This window comes from Phyllobates terribilis, unplaced genomic scaffold (genome assembly GCF_046119375.1).
Source record: "Phyllobates terribilis strain yellow unplaced genomic scaffold, ASM4611937v1 Scaffold_3__8_contigs__length_932513732, whole genome shotgun sequence".
Taxonomy (NCBI): Eukaryota; Metazoa; Chordata; class Amphibia; order Anura; family Dendrobatidae; genus Phyllobates; species Phyllobates terribilis.
This window is the reverse complement of record NW_027362763.1, coordinates 697,943,538-697,964,102: the sequence shown is the minus strand read 5'-3', so window position 1 is coordinate 697,964,102 and position 20,565 is coordinate 697,943,538. Positions and strand designations below refer to the sequence as shown.

The 20,565-nt window shown below is 47.7% G+C and overlaps 1 protein-coding gene across 3 annotated transcripts in view; it reads right to left on the bottom strand.

Annotated features, from left to right (window-relative positions):
* GPATCH2 (G-patch domain containing 2) overlaps positions 1 to 20,565 on the bottom strand; it is a 152,523-nt gene that overhangs the window by 116,781 nt on the left and 15,177 nt on the right. For all 3 annotated transcript variants that reach the window (XM_073671929.1, XM_073671930.1, XM_073671931.1), the window contains exons 4-5: positions 20,302 to 20,487; positions 18,147 to 18,226 (exon numbers count right to left, since the gene is read on the bottom strand). In XM_073671929.1, coding sequence (XP_073528030.1) covers positions 18,147 to 18,226; positions 20,302 to 20,487 — 266 coding nt within the window. The remainder of the gene's footprint in view (positions 1 to 18,146; positions 18,227 to 20,301; positions 20,488 to 20,565) is intronic.

Genomic DNA, 20,565 nt, shown 5'->3' with positions numbered 1-20,565 from the left:
CATTGACTTGAATTGAACCGCATAACATCCGCATGAATACAAGTATGCATGCAGATGTTATGCAATTCAATGCGCGGATGGTACCCGGGTCTGGAGAAGAGGAGACTCTCCCCCAGACCCGGGTGCCATAGTAGCTGCAGTTAAAAAAGTATTGATGATGCGTCTTGGCTCCCCGCGCAGTTCGCGATGGTGTAAAAGGACCTTCCATGATGTCATTTAGTCATGTGACAGGTCACGCGACCGCTGACGTCGGCAGTCGCGTGACCTGTCACATGACTAAATGACGTCATGGAAGATCCTTTTTAGAGCACCGCGAGCCGCCGAAGACACCGGACGCACCAGAGAAGGAGACCAGGGGCCATCAGGAGGAGAGTATAATTTTTTTTTTTTTTTTTTTTTTTACTATTGATGCTGCATTTCCGGTTGCATGGATTTATATAGTGTGACCAAGTTGTCAAGGACTTTCCAAGTGATGCTAAAATCGCTTGGAAAGCGCTTGTCAACCCGCATGCGGAAATGCAAGTGAAGAACGCTTCACAAATGCTTCTACCTGGCAGGAAAAACGCATGTACAATCCGCATATACAATCCGCATGCGTTTTTTCTGCCAGGGAGATGCGGAAACGCTCCGCAGCATTTCTGCATCGTGGGCACTTAGACTCAGGGCTGCAAAGTTGTGAGATGTGATCTTGTGTCCCCACCGAAAATTAAGGTTTTTTTGGAGGAGGGGCGAGGTCCAATTAAAACTGATGCTATGGGACCCCATGATTTCTATGTAGGCTCCTGCCCGCGAGGAACTACCGAATTCTCTGGTCATGTGCTCAGTCGCTCAAGATTTACTAATTAAAATCTACTTTGTTTGTGGACAACCCCTTTAAGTTTAATTCCATATTTGATGATCAGGAAAAACTCATTTTTTTATTTAACAGTTATTAAGGTCGGCCCACGACTTTGTCCAAGTTTTTAATTTTGGCCCTCTGTGCATTTGAGTTTGACATCTCTGCCCTAAGCCGAAAATGTACAAAACCTCCTAAAAATAAAAGGAGGGTGACGAATGTCGACTCCTAAGACACTCAATTTAACAAATTATAAAGGTGTAAAAATAATAGAAACATAATCTAAATGCATATAATTATAGAACATCCATAATATACATAAATAGAAAAACAAAACCATACGAATAAATACGACCCATGTGCTGCCTACATACAGAGAACGGCAGATTTTGCAGAAATCCATAAAAAGTGGCTTCTGAGATGGATGAAGGGCCACGTAAATAAAATCACATCAACTCAGTACATTTCACCTGACCTGCCAGATCTTTTTAACTTATTGGAAAATTTGCTAGATTTAATATTGACACAGCGATGTGTAAATCAATATTTTCAGAATGAGCGATATATTTTAATTTAAAAATGCTCAAACCCCAGCAGTAAATCTATGCACTTAGCCCATGCACATCATCAGAGGCTTTGGCTTCTTGAGATGCAGGATTGAAATAGATGACGGGCCTGGTAGGCGTCCTCGCCATATTACTGAAGCCTTATCGCCCTACACCATTTTTTGCAGCTTTTTTTTTTTTTTTTTTCTGATCCCCCTTTAACCCCTTCATCACCCGGCGATTTTCCGTTTTCCTCCCCTTCTTCCAAGAGCCATAACTTTTTCACTTTTCCATCAATATGAGGGCTTGTTTTTTTCGGTCGAGTTGTACTTTTGAACGACACCATTTTACCATATCGTGTACTGGAAAACAGGGGAAAAAAATTTCCAAGTGCGGTGAAATTGCAAAAAAAAAAGTGCAATTTCACAATTGGTTTTTTTGGGTTTATTTACCTTGTTCACTATATGGTAAAACTGCCCTGGCATTAGGATTCCCCAGGTCATTACGGGTACGTAGATACCAAACACGCACACATTTTTTTTTTATTTAGGTGGTAAATAAAAAATTCGGAAAATTGTCAACAAAAAAAAAATAATGTCGCCATTTTTCGAGACCTGTATCGTTATTTTTCAGGACCTGGGGACGGGTGAGGGCTTAGTTTTTGTGTCCCAAGCTGACGTTTTTATTGATACCATTTTGGGCTAGATACAATGTTTTTATCGCCTTTTATTTCATTTTATTGCAATGTTGCAGAGCTCCAAAAAAGTTATTTTTCGGCCTAAAATACAAACCCCAAACTTTGGAGTGGAAAAGAGGAAAAAAATATTTTTTGATAAGATGGGGGTCCATCTAATAGTCCAAATAGGGGGCGGAGGTGGTGGAGCGGGGGTCACAGGAAGCAGGGTACATCACGAAGCCAGTGGTGGCAGAAGTGGAGCAATGCTGCGGGCCCTGGGTGGGAGAAGGGGGTGCCCCAGCAGCGGGGGTGGAGCGGGATCGCAGGAAGCAGAGTCCCTTCCTCAGGAACACAGCAGCGGTGAGATGCTGCGGGGTCAGTGTTAGCGGTGAGGCAGAGCGGAGAGCTTTGCTTTTCTATGCGGCCATCTTCTTAAAGCCGTGGTCTTCAGGGAAATGACCATCCAAGTCGGAGCATGCGCAGACTGGGATCTCGATGGCCATTTCCCTGAGGCCCACGTCTTCAGGAAGATGGCCGCCGGAGGCAGTGAATGAGCGGTTGATATCTTGGATAAGTCGAGATCCCAGTCTGCGCATGTGGCCCATGGCTTCAGTAAAGTGGCCGCCGGGAAAGCTCTGTCTGACCGCCGATACCGGGCCCACAGCATCGTACCGCTTCTGCAGCAACCGGGTTCCTGAGAGATAGACCCTGCTTCCTGCAATCCAGCGCCATCACCACCGCAACTCCCCGGTAAGCTACTTTCGGACCATAAGACGCATTCCCCATTTTCCTCCCAAATTTAGGGGGGAAAAAGTGCATCTTATGGTCCGAAAAATACGGTAATTCTGTAATTTAGATTTCTTTCTAGCTACGCCTTTATTGATTTATTTTAGATTTTGATCGTTTGGACATTTCTGAATGTAGTGATGCAAAATGTGAATTTTTTATTTTCAATGTGCCAAAAGGGGAGGGATTTGAACTTGTTTTTTTTTTTTGTTTTTTTTAACTTTTTCGTATTTTGAAACTCTTTTTTTTATTATTTTACTTTTCACTGGCTTTAATAATTAGGAGCCTTGAAGCTGGGATCGTCCAATCGCCTGTGCCACACAAAGCAGGGCTCCAGCATATCCACGCGGATAGACGCCATCAGCCTGCCACCGTATCCCATAGTACACACAACTTCTCCGCTTTACGCCCCAGCCCCGATCCCGGCATCGCGCACACGTAACATTGAACCGCTATTTTTAGTTTCAAGGTAGGACCTGCAATTAATGCCTGATCTTTGCCTAACAAAACATCTGTTTTTCTCGCTATGTAATTAGTAAAATTAATGAACGCTAATCCATCCGCTCAAATGATTTTTTGCTCCTGGAATCAATCATTTTAACATCCAATATGTTTTACCATAAACAACTATAGATCAAGTCTAAATTACTTCTACCTCTCCGCTATTTATTTACTGGTTAGAATAAAAAATGGCTTCATAGGAGGGAGGGTAGGGCGGGATGCCGGGAGTTTATATGAGAAACAGATGGTGCATATTAATACCAAAACTTGTAAAAAAAAAAATAAATAAATAAATAAAAACGCCTGCAGTCGGGATCACTCTCCGCGCACACTATTTACCATATTGGAAAGGCATAACCAATAGAGCGCAGAGAGCAGCGACAATGGATCAAGTCCTACCCTCCTGTATTAGCCCTAAGCATCGGGATCAGTATCATGGTTCCAAGGCCCGTGGTCCTACGCTATGAGGGATCCAAGGCCCGTGGTCCTACGCTATGAGGGATCCAAGGCCCGTGGTCCTACGCTATGAGGGATCCAAGGCCCGTGGTCCTACGCTATGAGGGATCCAAGGCCCGTGGTCCTACGCTATGAGGGATCCAAGGCCCGTGGTCCTACGCTATGAGGGATCCAAGGCCCGTGGTCCTACGCTATGAGGGATCCAAGGCCCGTGGTCCTACGCTATGAGGGATCCAAGGCCCGTGGTCCTACGCTATGGAGGGATCCAAGGCCCGTGGTCCTACGCTATGGAGGGATCCAAGGCCCGTGGTCCTACGCTATGGAGGGATCCAAGGCCCGTGGTCCTACGCTATGGAGGGATCCAAGGCCCGTGGTCCTACGCTATGGAGGGATCCAAGGCCCGTGGTCCTACGCTATGGAGGGATCCAAGGCCCGTGGTCCTACGCTATGAGGGATCCAAGGCCCGTGGTCCTACGCTATGAGGGATCCAAGGCCCGTGGTCCTACGCTATGAGGGATCCAAGGCCCGTGGTCCTACGCTATGAGGGATCCAAGGCCCGTGGTCCTACGCTATGAGGGATCCAAGGCCCGTGGTCCTACGCTATGGAGGGATCCAAGGCCCGTGGTCCTACGCTATGGAGGGATCCAAGGCCCGTGGTCCTACGCTATGGAGGGATCCAAGGCCCGTGGTCCTACGCTATGGAGGGATCCAAGGCCCGTGGTCCTACGCTATGAGGGATCCAAGGCCCGTGGTCCTACGCTATGAGGGATCCAAGGCCCGTGGTCCTACGCTATGAGGGATCCAAGGCCCGTGGTCCTACGCTATGAGGGATCCAAGGCCCGTGGTCCTACGCTATGAGGGATCCAAGGCCCGTGGTCCTACGCTATGAGGGATCCAAGGCCCGTGGTCCTACGCTATGAGGGATCCAAGGCCCGTGGTCCTACGCTATGAGGGATCCAAGGCCCGTGGTCCTACGCTATGAGGGATCCAAGGCCCGTGGTCCTACGCTATGAGGGATCCAAGGCCCGTGGTCCTACGCTATGAGGGATCCAAGGCCCGTGGTCCTACGCTATGAGGGATCCAAGGCCCGTGGTCCTACGCTATGAGGGATCCAAGGCCCGTGGTCCTACGCTATGAGGGATCCAAGGCCCGTGGTCCTACGCTATGAGGGATCCAAGGCCCGTGGTCCTACGCTATGAGGGATCCAAGGCCCGTGGTCCTACGCTATGAGGGATCCAAGGCCCGTGGTCCTACGCTATGAGGGATCCAAGGCCCGTGGTCCTACGCTATGAGGGATCCAAGGCCCGTGGTCCTACGCTATGAGGGATCCAAGGCCCGTGGTCCTACGCTATGAGGGATCCAAGGCCCGTGGTCCTACGCTATGAGGGATCCAAGGCCCGTGGTCCTACGCTATGAGGGATCCAAGGCCCGTGGTCCTACGCTATGAGGGATCCAAGGCCCGTGGTCCTACGCTATGAGGGATCCAAGGCCCGTGGTCCTACGCTATGAGGGATCCAAGGCCCGTGGTCCTACGCTATGAGGGATCCAAGGCCCGTGGTCCTACGCTATGAGGGATCCAAGGCCCGTGGTCCTACGCTATGAGGGATCCAAGGCCCGTGGTCCTACGCTATGAGGGATCCAAGGCCCGTGGTCCTACGCTATGAGGGATCCAAGGCCCGTGGTCCTACGCTATGAGGGATCCAAGGCCCGTGGTCCTACGCTATGAGGGATCCAAGGCCCGTGGTCCTACGCTATGAGGGATCCAAGGCCCGTGGTCCTACGCTATGAGGGATCCAAGGCCCGTGGTCCTACGCTATGAGGGATCCAAGGCCCGTGGTCCTACGCTATGAGGGATCCAAGGCCCGTGGTCCTACGCTATGAGGGATCCAAGGCCCGTGGTCCTACGCTATGAGGGATCCAAGGCCCGTGGTCCTACGCTATGAGGGATCCAAGGCCCGTGGTCCTACGCTATGAGGGATCCAAGGCCCGTGGTCCTACGCTATGAGGGATCCAAGGCCCGTGGTCCTACGCTATGAGGGATCCAAGGCCCGTGGTCCTACGCTATGAGGGATCCAAGGCCGTGGTCCTACGCTATGAGGGATCCAAGGCCGTGGTCCTACGCTATGAGGGATCCAAGGCCGTGGTCCTACTCTACGAGGGATCCAAGGCAGTGGTCCTACACTATGAGGGATCCAAGGCAGTGGTCCTACGCTATGAGGGATCCAAGGCTGTGGTCCTACACTATGAGGGATCCAAGGCAGTGGTGCTACACTATGAGGGATCCAAGGCTGTGGTAATACACTATGATAGATCCAAGGCTGTGGTCCTCAATTATAAAACATTATTACAGTGTGGATCCAGAAGAAGGTAAAACAATGGCAGGAAGCCAGATGGACAGTTGACATTGAAGGGGTTATCCCAGACTTGGATCACCCACCCATAGTATAGGCCATTAATATTCAATGAGTTGGGGCTCAATTCTTGGCACTCCTTCAGATCAGTTATTCCAAGGGGGCTGCGACCATGCCCACTATTACATTCAAGTGAATGGGACCGAGCCGCGGTTCCAGGTACGGACAGTACTTACTGCACAGAAGAGCTGTGCGGGGTACACCATGAAACTGACTTGGCCCCTTCTAACAGCTGATTGGTGGGGAGATGCAATGAGTCGGACCCCCAATAACAGAATAATAATGGTCTATCCTAATCATAGGTTGGCAAGTTTTAAGTCTTGGAAAACCCCTTTAAAAGAGTATACTGGTCTACATAAATTATCACCTGCCAGATCGGTGTGGTTCCCAATGTAAAAGAGAACTTAGTGTATGTACCCTCTTTTCTGCTAGGAGGAGCTGAATGAAGCATCTGGTTGCGCATGAGCCCTACGCTCTGCATGCCAAGTCTATGACTACGCAAATTGCTATCTTCATAGACTACCACCATGGACTTTGCATGCGCCCCTAGCATTTCTGTTTGACTCTCCCTCGCCACGCTATTGGGCACAGAGGCGAAAGGATGGACACCAATCACAAGGGGTTTTAAAAGGTGACAGTTTTATGATTCGTGAGGGAGGTCCACCAATCTTCCACTTCCTATGAAGGGCGCTCTAGAATGCTCAGCCGGAATGGAGCACAGTCCGCGCATGCACACTCCATTCATTGTCTATGCAGCCTGGACTCCGTTTTTTCCAACATATACACGAGCAGAGGCATTTTTAATGTTGGGAATAACCCTTTAAGAACATGGCGGTTGTTCTCATGTACTCTATCTAAATCAATCTAAAGAAAAAAAAAAAAAATACATATAAAATAACGGCGACATGCTCCATCACAGTCCTTATTCACATGTCCGATGTTTCCACGTACAAGAAAAACTGATTATTTTGATTAGACTCTGATTAGAGCATGGTTTATCAGTCCATGACAATCGGACCACACTGGGGTGGCATCCGATTTTTTCATGCACCCATTGATTTGCATTCCAGATTTTGAACTGACCCTCAAAATTGGACATGTCTCTACGATTTTCTGCAGACCTCTCGGGTCGCGAAGAATCACGGACATGTGATTGGCGACATATCTTACCACATACATGGATATTTCCCCTTGAGAAAGGCAATAGCGCCGAAACGCGCGTCGGGGAAGCACGCATCGTGCAGGTTCCCAGTCTCCCACTCAGGTAATTATGCTGGATTGTGATCATGTGAGATACTAAGGAAGGGGATATTAATCTTTGAGATATGGCTATCAATAGCATATAGACGTGTTTTCTTCATGTTTTCCCTTCACATTTGTTACAGTCTCTTTAAGCATATGACAATGGGGATGAAGGGAGTTGTGAGACGGGATACCTGCATCTTATGTGTTACCTGCTTGTTTTTATGTATGTTTTAATGTTTTGTATGGTAATTTGGCACCTGGTTTGTCTCTCTAGACACTTTGCTCTATTTTTTATGTAAAAAATCTCTTTGAATAAAGTTTGCACATGTTTTTCACATCATTGGCCATGTGATCGTTGTTTTCTGCTTCGGCACTCCCTAGTCTATAGTTTTTCAACGAATGGCCACCTATATATATCCAGAGAGTAGGTTGCAGCATGGATGATCCATGCTTACTTTATTTGATATATATAACTACATTGTGCAACCCTATACTCTGTTCTAATTCACATTTTTGCACATACACGGATAGCACTCGTACGTGAAAATCGGATGCGTGAATGAGCCCTTAGGGGGAAAATAAAGCTACTACACAAGGGGCCCCTACGGCTCCCGATGCAGTTTTTGAGCTCTTTTTAAGTTCTGGTAGTTTTTTTTGTTTTTGCCTAAAGTCTAATAGTAAAAAAAAAACTATTTTGCATCATTACAATATGTGCCCCCAAACTGCGCATAAGTTTCCCCATCAGAATAACTGCAAGCCTCAAAAAAAATAAAAATAAAATAAAAAAATAATAAAACTAAAAATCCTCCATCTGATCTGCGAAGGGAGTTCAAGGGTACCAAATATATAAGGAGACTGGAAAAAATGGCTGGCTGCTAGATGTGAACTTCTTCACTCGAAAATTGAGTCAAAATGGATTTTCTAATTTACAATGAATCAAAAGGGAAAAACGTTGGAGCGTGGCAAAAGTGGCGCAAATGTATCAAAAAAGCAAATGAATAAACAGTTGAGGAGATTTATTGGGGGAAATTGCGATAAATTCTGCCGAGATGAATTGATTTTTAGTTAAAGGTATAACTGACAATTTATTGGGCGGGAAAGATGCATTATTTGGCAATTGTTATCCGCCTCCAGTAAAACTGATTTGTGTCCTATTGTATTTTATGGAAGAGGCAGAGAAACTATCAGTGATTTAGATTAAATGTATTAATCATAACCACACAGTGTGAACTATATATCTGCTATTAAAGAAGATTTTTGACATTTAATTCTGTAGCAATATTTTGGCTCTCTACCTTTCTTCCTAAATCCAATTCCTGCCACAGTCGGGAGATCTCTTCCCTTTTAATTTTATGAGGCTTAAAGTAGCATTTAACCAGCCATGCGGTAAATAATGCGGGATTACAGATATTTAGTGTTTTGTTTCCCTTTCCAGAGGGCCGATCCATCAAATCCAGACATAAAATACCCTTCCGTATTATTTTTTTTTTTTCTTCTTTCTTCCTCTTGCCTATTTCTCATATTTTGGGGTTTTATAGTACTATTTGGAAATAATGGAAGCGGGAATTGAAAGAATCAGATCGCTTGATGAGGGTTTGAGGAAGCCGAGGAAGGGAGGATAAAATACAGACGGCGATTCGGAGATGTGACATGTACTTTATTTTATAGGACGGGTGGCATCCAATCGACGGCTTAAAGGAATTTTCCTTTATTATGACACAACAATAAAGTATGTATCAGACACCGGCTGTAGGATTTCTGAAGCTCTTACTTTAAAAGCCGCTGGGTATTGAGCCAAACGGGACACTAGTTGGATAAGGGGGTCCCCGATGGCTTCTCTGGACATGTATAGGGAGAGACCACCCGACTGTGATCCATGCATATGCTGGACACGGGACCACCACAGGATTAGTAGAGACCCCAGGGGCCAGACCCTCATTAATCTTATATGTATTCCTCATCTTGTGTGTAGGTGATAAATGTTGCTTGAGGAATAGCCCCTTTGAAGGTTATATGCACTTTTATTTTTCGCATAAATCAGAAGAAGTATCTGTGACGACATAATACACAGCTCAGCTCTGACATCACACCAGGAAGAGACCGCCTACACGGCACAGCTCTGACATCACACCAGGAAGAGCCCGCCTACCCGGCACAGCTCTGACATCACACCAGGAAGAGCCCGCCTACCCGGCACAGCTCAGACGTCACACCAGGAAGAGACCGCCTACCCGGCACAGCTCAGACGTCACACCAGGAAGAGACCGCCTACACGGCACAGCTCTGACGTCACACCAGGAAGAGCCCGCCTACTCGGCTCAGCTCTGACATCACACCAGGAAGAGCCCGCCTACTCGGCACAGCTCAGACGTCACACCAGGAAGAGCCCGCCTACTCGGCACAGCTCAGACGTCACACCAGGAAGAGACCGCCTACACGGCACAGCTCTGACATCACACCAGGAAGAGCCCGCCTACCCGGCACAGCTCTGACATCACACCAGGAAGAGCCCGCCTACCCGGCACAGCTCAGACGTCACACCAGGAAGAGACCGCCTACCCGGCACAGCTCAGACGTCACACCAGGAAGAGACCGCCTACACGGCACAGCTCTGACGTCACACCAGGAAGAGCCCGCCTACTCGGCTCAGCTCTGACATCACACCAGGAAGAGCCCGCCTACTCGGCACAGCTCAGACGTCACACCAGGAAGAGCCCGCCTACTCGGCACAGCTCTGACATCACACCAGGAAGAGACCGCCTACACGGCACAGCTCTGACATCACACCAGGAAGAGCCCGCCTACCCGGCACAGCTCTGACATCACACCAGGAAGAGCCCGCCTACCCGGCACAGCTCAGACGTCACACCAGGAAGAGACCGCCTACCCGGCACAGCTCAGACGTCACACCAGGAAGAGACCGCCTACACGGCACAGCTCTGACGTCACACCAGGAAGAGCCCGCCTACTCGGCTCAGCTCTGACATCACACCAGGAAGAGCCCGCCTACTCGGCACAGCTCAGACGTCACACCAGGAAGAGCCCGCCTACTCGGCACAGCTCAGACGTCACACCAGGAAGAGACCGCCTACACGGCACAGCTCTGACATCACACCAGGAAGAGCCCGCCTACCCGGCACAACTCAGACGTCACACCAGGAAGAGACCGCCTACTCGGCACAGCTGTGACGTCACACCAGGAAGAGACCGCCTACTCGGCACAGCTCAGACGTCACACCAGGAAGAGCCCGCCTACTCGGCACAGCTCAGACGTCACACCAGGAAGAGCCCGCCTACTCGGCACAGCTCAGACGTCACACCAGGAAGAGCCCGCCTACTCGGCACAGCTCAGACGTCACACCAGGAAGAGACCGCCTACTCGGCACAGCTCAGACGTCACACCAGGAAGAGACCGCCTACTCGGCACAGCTCAGACGTCACACCAGGAAGAGCCCGCCTACTCGGCACAGCTCAGACGTCACACCAGGAAGAGCCCGCCTACTCGGCACAGCTCAGACGTCACACCAGGAAGAGCCCGCCTACTCGGCACAGCTGTGACGTCACACCAGGAAGAGCCCGCCTACTCGGCACAGCTGTGACGTCACACCAGGAAGAGCCCGCCTACTCGGCACAGCTGTGACGTCACACCAGGAAGAGCTCGCCTACTCGGCACAGCTCAGACGTCACACCAGGAAGAGACCGCCTACCCGGCACAGCTCTGACGTCACACCAGGAAGAGCCCGCCTACCCGGCACAGCTCAGACGTCACACCAGGAAGAGACCGCCTACTCGGCACAGCTCTAACGTCACACCAGGAAGAGCCCGCCTACTCGGCACAGCTCTGACGTCACACCAGGAAGAGCCCGCCTACTCGGCACAGCTCTGACGTCACACCAGGAAGAGCTCGCCTACTCGGCACAGCTCTGACGTCACACCAGGAAGAGCCCGCCTACTCGACACAGCTTTAAGATGACACCAGAAAGAGCCCGCCTACTCTGTACAGCTCTGACATCACACCAGGAAGAGCCCGCCTACTAAGCACAGCTCTGACATCACACCAGCTCCAGATTTGGTATTTCTTGCTAAACATTGTTTCCCAAGACATATTAGAAGAGCTGACAGCTCCTCAGTAAGTTAAAAGGCCTTTGATGGTAAGAAGATGCTTAAAAAGACAGGCCAAGAAAATCAGGTCGTTGGGAGGGGGTTCACTGTCCACATTCCCACCAATCTGATATTGATAGTATGTCCTAGAGATAGGCAGTCAATATTGTGATCCTATAAAAACCCTGTGAAGGATTTTTAAAAAGGTATGCGCACACAAATGTCTTTTTCAGACAGGGCTGTGGAGTCAGAGTCGTGGAGTCTGTGTCCATTTTGGTGGAGTCGGAGTTGGTATAAAATGGACTTACTCTGACAATATATAATACATTGGGTACAGTAGTACAATGCAGGATGCGTAGTAAATGTTTGGGAAAGTTATGAAATGTCCTATAAATGTCTGTTCTGTCCCTGATCTAAGGGTCTCCGCTTTTAGTGGAGATGAATCTGTGCTGCACTTTATGTACACGCTCAGTAGTGAGGCAGGGCTGTGGAGTCGGAGTCCTGGAGTCGGACGTCAGGGAAATTGAAGAGTCAGAGTCGTTGATTTTGCTTACTGACTCCACAACCCTGTTTTCAGAGACTCCGCTCAGGAACCCGCCTGAAAAAGCGCTCAAAAAATGCTTAACAGAATAAAAATATGCACTGTATTGTCAAAACAACTTGCTGTTCATGTGGTCAGTTTAAGGCTATGTTCACACATCATGGGTTTTTCAGCGTTTTTATGCTAATAATTTTCAGCTGCCTTTTACAGTACCAGCAAAGTCTATGAGAAACCACAATTTTAAGTTCACACATCATGGTTTTTTTTGTTGCGTATTTTGTGCCTTGCAGCCTTCTTTGGAAAATAGAGCATGTCACTTCTTTCAGCGCTTTTTCACCCATTGGAAGTAATGGGTAGTGAAAAACACTGAAAAAAACATGATGTGTGAACATAGCTATCAGGTTTTGCTGAGTTTTTAGTGAAAATAAGCAAGTACAACAGTATGTGAAACACATTTATTTTTGTGATTTTACCATCTTTTCTTGGTCTTTGAGATGGCAGTTTATATTAGGACAGTTTAATTAAATTAGTGATGTGTACAGTGTAAACATTGGCTGAGCTAGGTGTGAGATTGAACAATCCATGTGGCCCAGTGAGGTATGAAATTGAACAATGCCTGTGCAACTGAATGGCAGACCCCATAGTGTGAAAGCAAATAGTGTCATACACACTGGCAGTGCATTGAGTTTGTTAGTTAAACTATTCCTAAACAATTCACCTCCCCTAGCTAAACCAAAACCAGAATGAGATTTTTTTTTTTCACTGAACTTTATGCACATGCATAAACGAGACAAAGCATGAACAAGAGACAATTCTGCATAAAAAGCACATCCAAACAATGCATCAAAAACGCATAAAAAAAAAGCAGCAAAACGTGCGTTTTTGACGCAGCTTCTTTCCTGCCAGAGATCAGGTTTTGCTGCAGATTTGTGAAGCAAAAAAAACCATGATGTGTGAACATAGCCTAAAAGACGTGAAATGACTAAAAAAAAAAAATCGCCTAATCCTTCTTCAGGCACCAACATCTTGGTATCTGTTGATTAATGTCATTATTGTCTGTACAAGTTCCCTCTGAAATGTAAAGTGCTGAGTAATATGTTGGCGCAATAGAAATAAAAATTAAAATTATATCAAGATGTCCCTCCACAAAACCCAAAATATAAAAAAAAGGAGGTGAAAAAACAGTGGAAAAAAATAAAACTATTCTAGCAAAATTCAGCTGATAGGACGTCGTCCATAAGATGTTACCGTGGGATTTTTTCTTTCTAAACTGCACATAAACACCATTTCCTTCAAATTCATAGCAAAATATTTTTATTTGTGGAAAAAAAAAAAAAAAAAGAGGAAACACAAATCAGTTATCATGGACATATTAGGTGGGATCTTCATTATTCAGCATGGCATGGGACCTCCGTTATCATTTGGTAGAGCACACGCGCCTCCGATCTCTGACCGGCCATAATTCAGCACGCGTTTCAGATGCATCTACTTTTATTTTTGCTTGACTGGCTGCTTGACCGTTGACGGGATTTGTAGCCCATTTTCTAGGCTTATTGCCATCTCATTCAGGGTTTTTTTATAGGGGCTATTACAAGTGATGGATTAACTCCGAGCTGGTGGCGATACAAACCAGAGCGAATGGAGATACATACGGAGTCTGGACACTGAGCAAAATTACAATGGTTGACATTTTAAAACAGAGCAGAAGATGAAGTTTGTTATGTCATCTGCTTAAAAAAACAGCGCAAAGGGCGTAAGTGATTGTCTGCAAATCACACGCAGGATGTGACGCTGCTACACCCCGGTCAGCACCAGAAGCAACTGTGGAAACTTAGCCCCTTATTTCTCCGAGGCAAAGTAAGGGAGAATTTTTGCAGAGTGAAAATGATGTGTTACAGACAACGCTCCGGAAGACTGACTGTTCAGTCCAGAGCAGGGATGTCAAACTCCGGCCCGCAGTATAGTGGTGTATGGGGGACTGTGTGGGGCCCATTATACTGTATGGGGGACTGTGTGGGGCCCATTATACTGTATGGGGGACTGTGTGGGGCCCATTATACTGTATGGGGGACTGTGTGGGGCCCATTATACTGTATGGGGGACTGTGTGGGGCCCATTATACTGTATGGGGGACTGTGTGGGGCCCATTATACTGTATGGGGCCCATTATACCGTATGGGGGACTGTGTGGGGCCCATTATACTGTATGGGCGACTGTGTGGGGCCCATTATACTGTGTGGGGCCCATTATACCGTATGGGGGACTGTGTGGGGCCCATTATACCGTATGGGGGACTGTGTGGGGCCCATTATACCGTATGGGGGACTGTGTGGGGCCCATTATACCGTATGGGGGACTGTGTGGGGCCCATTATACCGTATGGGGGACTGTGTGGGGCCCATTATACCGTATGGGGGACTGTGTGGGGCCCATTATACCGTATGGGGGACTGTGTGGGGCCCATTATACCGTATGGGGGACTGTGTGGGGCCCATTATACCGTATGGGGGACTGTGTGGGGCCCATTATACCGTATGGGGGACTGTGTGGGGCCCATTATACCGTATGGGGGACTGTGTGGGGCCCATTATACCGTATGGGGGACTGTGTGGGGCCCATTATACCGTATGGGGGACTGTGTGGGGCCCATTATACCGTATGGGGGACTGTGTGGGGCCCATTATACCGTATGGGGGACTGTGTGGGGCCCATTATACCGTATGGGGGACTGTGTGGGGCCCATTATACCGTATGGGGGACTGTGTGGGGCCCATTATACCGTATGGGGGACTGTGTGGGGCCCATTATACCGTATGGAGGACTGTGTGGGGCCCATTATTCTGTATGGAGGACTATGTGGGGCCCATTATTCTGTATGGAGGACTATGTGGGGCCCATTATTCTGTATGGAGGACTATGTGGGGCCCATTATTCTGTATGGAGGACTATGTGGGGCCCATTATTCTGTATGGAGGACTATGTGGGGCCCATTATTCTGTATGGAGGACTATGTGGGGCCCATTATTCTGTATGGAGGACTATGTGGGGCCCATTATTCTGTATGGAGGATTATGTGGGGCAATTCTACTGTATGGAGGACTATGTGGGGCCCATTATTCTGTATGGAGGACTATGTGGGGCCCATTATTCTGTATGGAGGACTATGTGGGGCCCATTATTCTGTATGGAGGACTATGTGGGGCCCATTATTCTGTATGGAGGACTATGTGGGGCCCATTATACTGTATGGGGGACTGTGTGGGGCCCATTATATTGTATGGGGGACTGTGTGGGGCCCATTAGACTGTATGGGGGACTGTGTGGGGCCCATTATACTGTATGGGGGACTGTGTGGGGCCCATTAGACTGTATGGGGGACTGTGTGGGGCCCATTAGACTGTATGGGGGACTGTGTGGGGCCCATTAGACTGTATGGGGGACTGTGTGGGGCCCATTAGACTGTATGGGGGACTGTGTGGGGCCCATTAGACTGTATGGGGGACTGTGTGGGGCCCATTAGACTGTATGGGGGACTGTGTGGGGCCCATTAGACTGTATGGGGGACTGTGTGGGGCCCATTAGACTGTATGGGGGACTGTGTGGGGCCCATTAGACTGTATGGGGGACTGTGTGGGGCCCATTAGACTGTATGGGGGACTGTGTGGGGCCCATTAGACTGTATGGGGGACTGTGTGGGGCCCATTAGACTGTATGGGGGACTGTGTGGGGCCCATTATACTGTATGGGGGACTGTGTGGGGCCCATTATACTGTATGGGGGACTGTGTGGGGCCCATTATACTGTATGGGGGACTGTGTGGGGCCCATTATACTGTATGGGGGACTGTGTGGGGCCCATTATACTGTATGGGGGACTGTGTGGGGCCCATTATACTGTATGGGGGACTGTGTGGGGCCCATTATACTGTATGGGGGACTGTGTGGGGCCCATTATACTGTATGGGGGACTGTGTGGGGCCCATTATACTGTATGGGGGACTGTGTGGGGCCCATTATACTGTATGGGGGACTGTGTGGGGCCCATTATACTGTATGGGGGACTGTGTGGGGCCCATTATACTGTATGGGGGACTGTGTGGGGCCCATTATACTGTATGGGGGACTGTGTGGGGCCCATTATTCTGTATGGAGGACTACGTGGGGCCCATTATTCTGTATGGAGGACCATGTGGGGTCCATTATTCTGTATGGAGGACCATGTGGGGTCCATTATTCTGTATGGAGGACCATGTGGGGTCCATTATTCTGTATGGAGAACTATGTGGGGCCCATTATTCTGTATGGAGGATTATGTGGGACAATTATACTGTATAGAGGACTATGTGGGGCCCATTATTCTGTATGGAGGACTATGTGGGGCCCATTATTCTGTATGGAGGACTATGTGGGGCCCATTATTCTGTATGGAGGACTATGTGGGGCCCATTATTCTGTATGGAGGACTATGTGGGGCCCATTATTCTGTATGGAGAACTATGTGGGGCCCATTATACTGTATGGAGGATTATGTGAGGCTCATTATTCTGTATGGAGGACTATGTGGGGCCCATTATACTGTATGGAGGATTATGTGATGCTCATTATAGTGTATGGAGGATTATGTGAGGCTCATTATACTGTATGGAGGATTATGTGAGGCTCATTATACTGTATGGAGGATTATGTGAGGCTCATTATACTGTATGGAGGATTATGTGAGGCTCATTATACTGTATGGAGGATTATGTGGGGCCCATTATACTGTATGGAGCACTATGTGGGGCCCATTATACTGTATGGAGGACTATGTGGGGCCCATTATACTGTATGGAGGACTATGTGGGGCCCATTATACTGTATGGAGGACTATGTGGGGCCCCTTATACTGTATACTGGTTGGCCCGCAACTTTGTCCAAGAAGTTTTTCATTTTGGCCCTCTGTGTATTTAAGTTTGACATCCCTGGTCTAGAGGAATGACTGCCGCTGGCCCAAACTGTGCTCCCTCCCATGCTGCATGCAGAGACAGGTTTGATTCTGCAGCATCGGTGGTGCACGGGGTCTGAAGTTACAAGCATGCTCTTTGCCTAGGAGACCAGCCAGCGCTGATAGACTGCAGAGGTGGCCGAGAAATATAGAATTAAAATGCCTTTCGTTTATAAGTATTTTTAATAGGAGGTAAATAGCAAAGTTGCATGTTTTACAAGAATATGGGATAGAGGGGTTACAGCAGTCAAAACACCAAAGAGCAGATGAAGTATTTACAACACGCAAGACTAACATCCCTCGTAATCCAAAACTCCAAATCCCATAGTCAAGAACTCTTTTGTGCTGCACAGGTTCTCTGGAATGCGCTTCCTACAGCAGTCACGTTTAACTCTCATATTTTTAAGAGTACCCTTAAAAAAATTATTTTTAGACAGGCCCATTACATTCACTGATCCAATTGTTCTTTGTCCTTCTAGATTGTAAGGGCTTGTGGCAAGGACACGTGTTTGCAGTGTAGATTACTCTATTACTTACTGTCTGATATTATTTGTGCACGTGCCCTTGGATCTGTAAAGCATTGCAGATATTGCAGTTCGGCTGCCATTCACCAAGACCTGGAAACAGCTGATCAGTGGGGGAAGGGGGTGCTGGGAGTCGGACCCCCAACAATTTCATGTTGTTGACTTGTCCTGTACAACTGCATCTATTTATCTGAAGTTATATATGTTTTTCATTTAATTTTATGATCTCTTCAATAACAAAAATGAGTGTATGGGTAATACCCAACTACCACCCACGAGAATAGTTACTACTGAAACACTCTGTGCTGCTCCTTGGTCTGGCTTTATCACTATGTTGCAATGATCTCTGTCCACATTAACAATCACAACAGTGAAGAGGTCACTGCCTCCTGCAAGTTCAGATCACTCTTCTCCTGCTGCTGTCATAATTCCTAAGCTGTGGAATGAAGGTGTCCTCTCCTTACCTACGTATGTCGCCTAAGAAGAACTCATTATTATTAGTTTTACTGTGTTTATCCATCAATAAGAAGGCGGCACCTACCAGAGGACTCGGATTTAGAGACGACTTCCTTACGCTTCTTGCCTGCATTGCATGGAAGTGACTCAACCTCGCCTGGAACCCTAAGAACAGAAAAAGCATCTGATCAGGTAAGGAAAAGTCATTCACAGCAGATTGTTCTTAAAGGGGATGTCCGCCATTGGGATATCGATGGTTTAACCTCAAGATCGGTCATCAGTATCAAATCGGTCGGAGTAGCAGCAGGGTGTAAATAGTGTAAGGAGCTCTGTACACGGTGTAGTGGCCTCTCCCAGGTCCTGCAGATCTTATTAATGTGAATGGGAGCAGAGCTGCAGTACCCGAGAACGACCACTACACAATGTACGGCGCTGTGATGTTACGGCACCAATATCAGATTGGGGGGTGTCGGCTGTCGGCCCACCACCCATCCTAGGGATGGATCATCAATATTATAGCACTGGACGAGCCCTTTACTATAAATCTCAGATTTTATTTTCAAATTACTGGATTTAAAAGAGTGAAGGAATAACAAAGAGAGGAAAAATAAAAAGTTCCTCCGATACACCATCGATCTTTATGAGGATGAACTCTGATCACCTCCCACTGATTTCCAGCATTACAAAAGATCAAGACCCCTTTGCTGAGTTCTCTGTCATTGCTATAAATGTCTCCTTGCCTGGACCGTGGCCATGCTGGGGGTTGTAGTTCTACAACCAGGCTGGAGATCACTGGCTTAGGATGTTCTGTTAGATTTCCAGCCAAAATATTCTAAAAAAATGAAGATCCTTTTCCACTGAAGTTTCACTGACTGGCTGCAGCGGTCATGTGGCTAGAAAACACATGATAGGTTGCAGGGGAGTAGAGAGATACGCGGGGGAACGGGTACTATGAAAACTTGAGGAGACAAAGATCATATCATTATTACTTTCAAGCTATTGTCAATCATTTATGGCTTTAAATTTCTTGACTGAATCCCCCGATCCGAAGCCTGGGGCCGAGCAGACCCCTACCTGAATGGAGCGAAGGTCAAGCTGCTTAAATTATAGTCTACAAGCTACTTATGGCAGTCCTATAGACAATAATAGGAGCAGGGGTGCAGAAGTTCGACCTCCGCCCCATGCAGAGCCCCCTTCTCTAGATCCCAGCGTTCGGACCACCAGTGATGATATCTCCTATCTTAAAGTTGGAGGATAACTTTAATTTTTGATAAAAACCCCTTTAAAAAGGTCTTCGATAGCGGCCAGAGATCACGTCCACAATCACAGGCATCTGTGACAGATCACTGGATTTCTCATCTAACATTTCATTCTGACTTTTCAAGAAAATGCTCCTTAAAAAGGAGAGAAGGGAGGAGAAGACGTGCTTTTCTGGGTATCAGAGGCGTCCGACAATCAGTCCAATCTTGCAGGTTGCAATTCGGCCCTTTCTGATCACAGGAGGTGACTGGGAGCAGACATTGGACATACCGGCAGTACAATGACTGTAGCTGAATAGGGCATCGCTAATATGCCCGCTATTGGGTGCTAATGCGACCACTAATTACCCTCCATCCAAAACTACAAAGTTAAGAGGTCTAAAAGAGCGCCCCCTGTAGGTCAAGCCGTGACACGCAACACAATAGTGCAGCAGTACAACTTTGTAGTTTCACTGAAGTTACTTTTGTTTTTAGTAATTATTCATCCCATCAAAGTTTTTATCCTCTTAATCTATTGCAGTCATCATATTATATAGCACTGTGTGAACTTACAATTGCTGATTTTGTCTTTCTACCCAGTTAATTCTTCTCTTTTCCATTAGGTCTATGACATCACATGATTAGAAACTGACTAGCTGAATCCTTCTAAGCTCTATGTAGAAACAGGAGGTTAATTTTCCCTGCACAAGTCATGAGTCCCTGCAAAAGTCCCTGGCAAGGGAGGAGGAGGGAGCAGATGGGTCAGGAGTTGAAGAGGGGAATGATAAATGCAGGGACAACAGACTTCCTGTTGTGACATAGAGCACCAAAAGGAGAAGAATTATCTGGGTAGAAAGGCAAAATGAGCAATTGTAAGTACACAGTGCTGTATAATATGTTGATTACAACAAATTAAAGGGGTTGTCCACTGGACGGCTGCGTCACTACAGGTCGGCGGGGTGCAAGTGCGACATCGGTGGGGTGTAAGTAGGCGTCACTAACCTCTCTGTGTGCTCTGGGACATGAGGGGGAAGGAGCCGGTGAGGATGCTCTCAAACACAGGATCGCGCAGCTCTCTCTCCAGCTCGGATGATGATCCTTCCTGCTCCCACCAAGGGATGACTCCCGTGATGCCGCACGCTCCCCCGGACTCGCTCTCGTAAAACCAGTCGCTCTGTTCGTCATCACCTAGGATTAGAAAGTACCGGAGCAAAATAAAATAAATGAAATACCAATGTCGGCTGTGATTATGCTATAAGAATAATA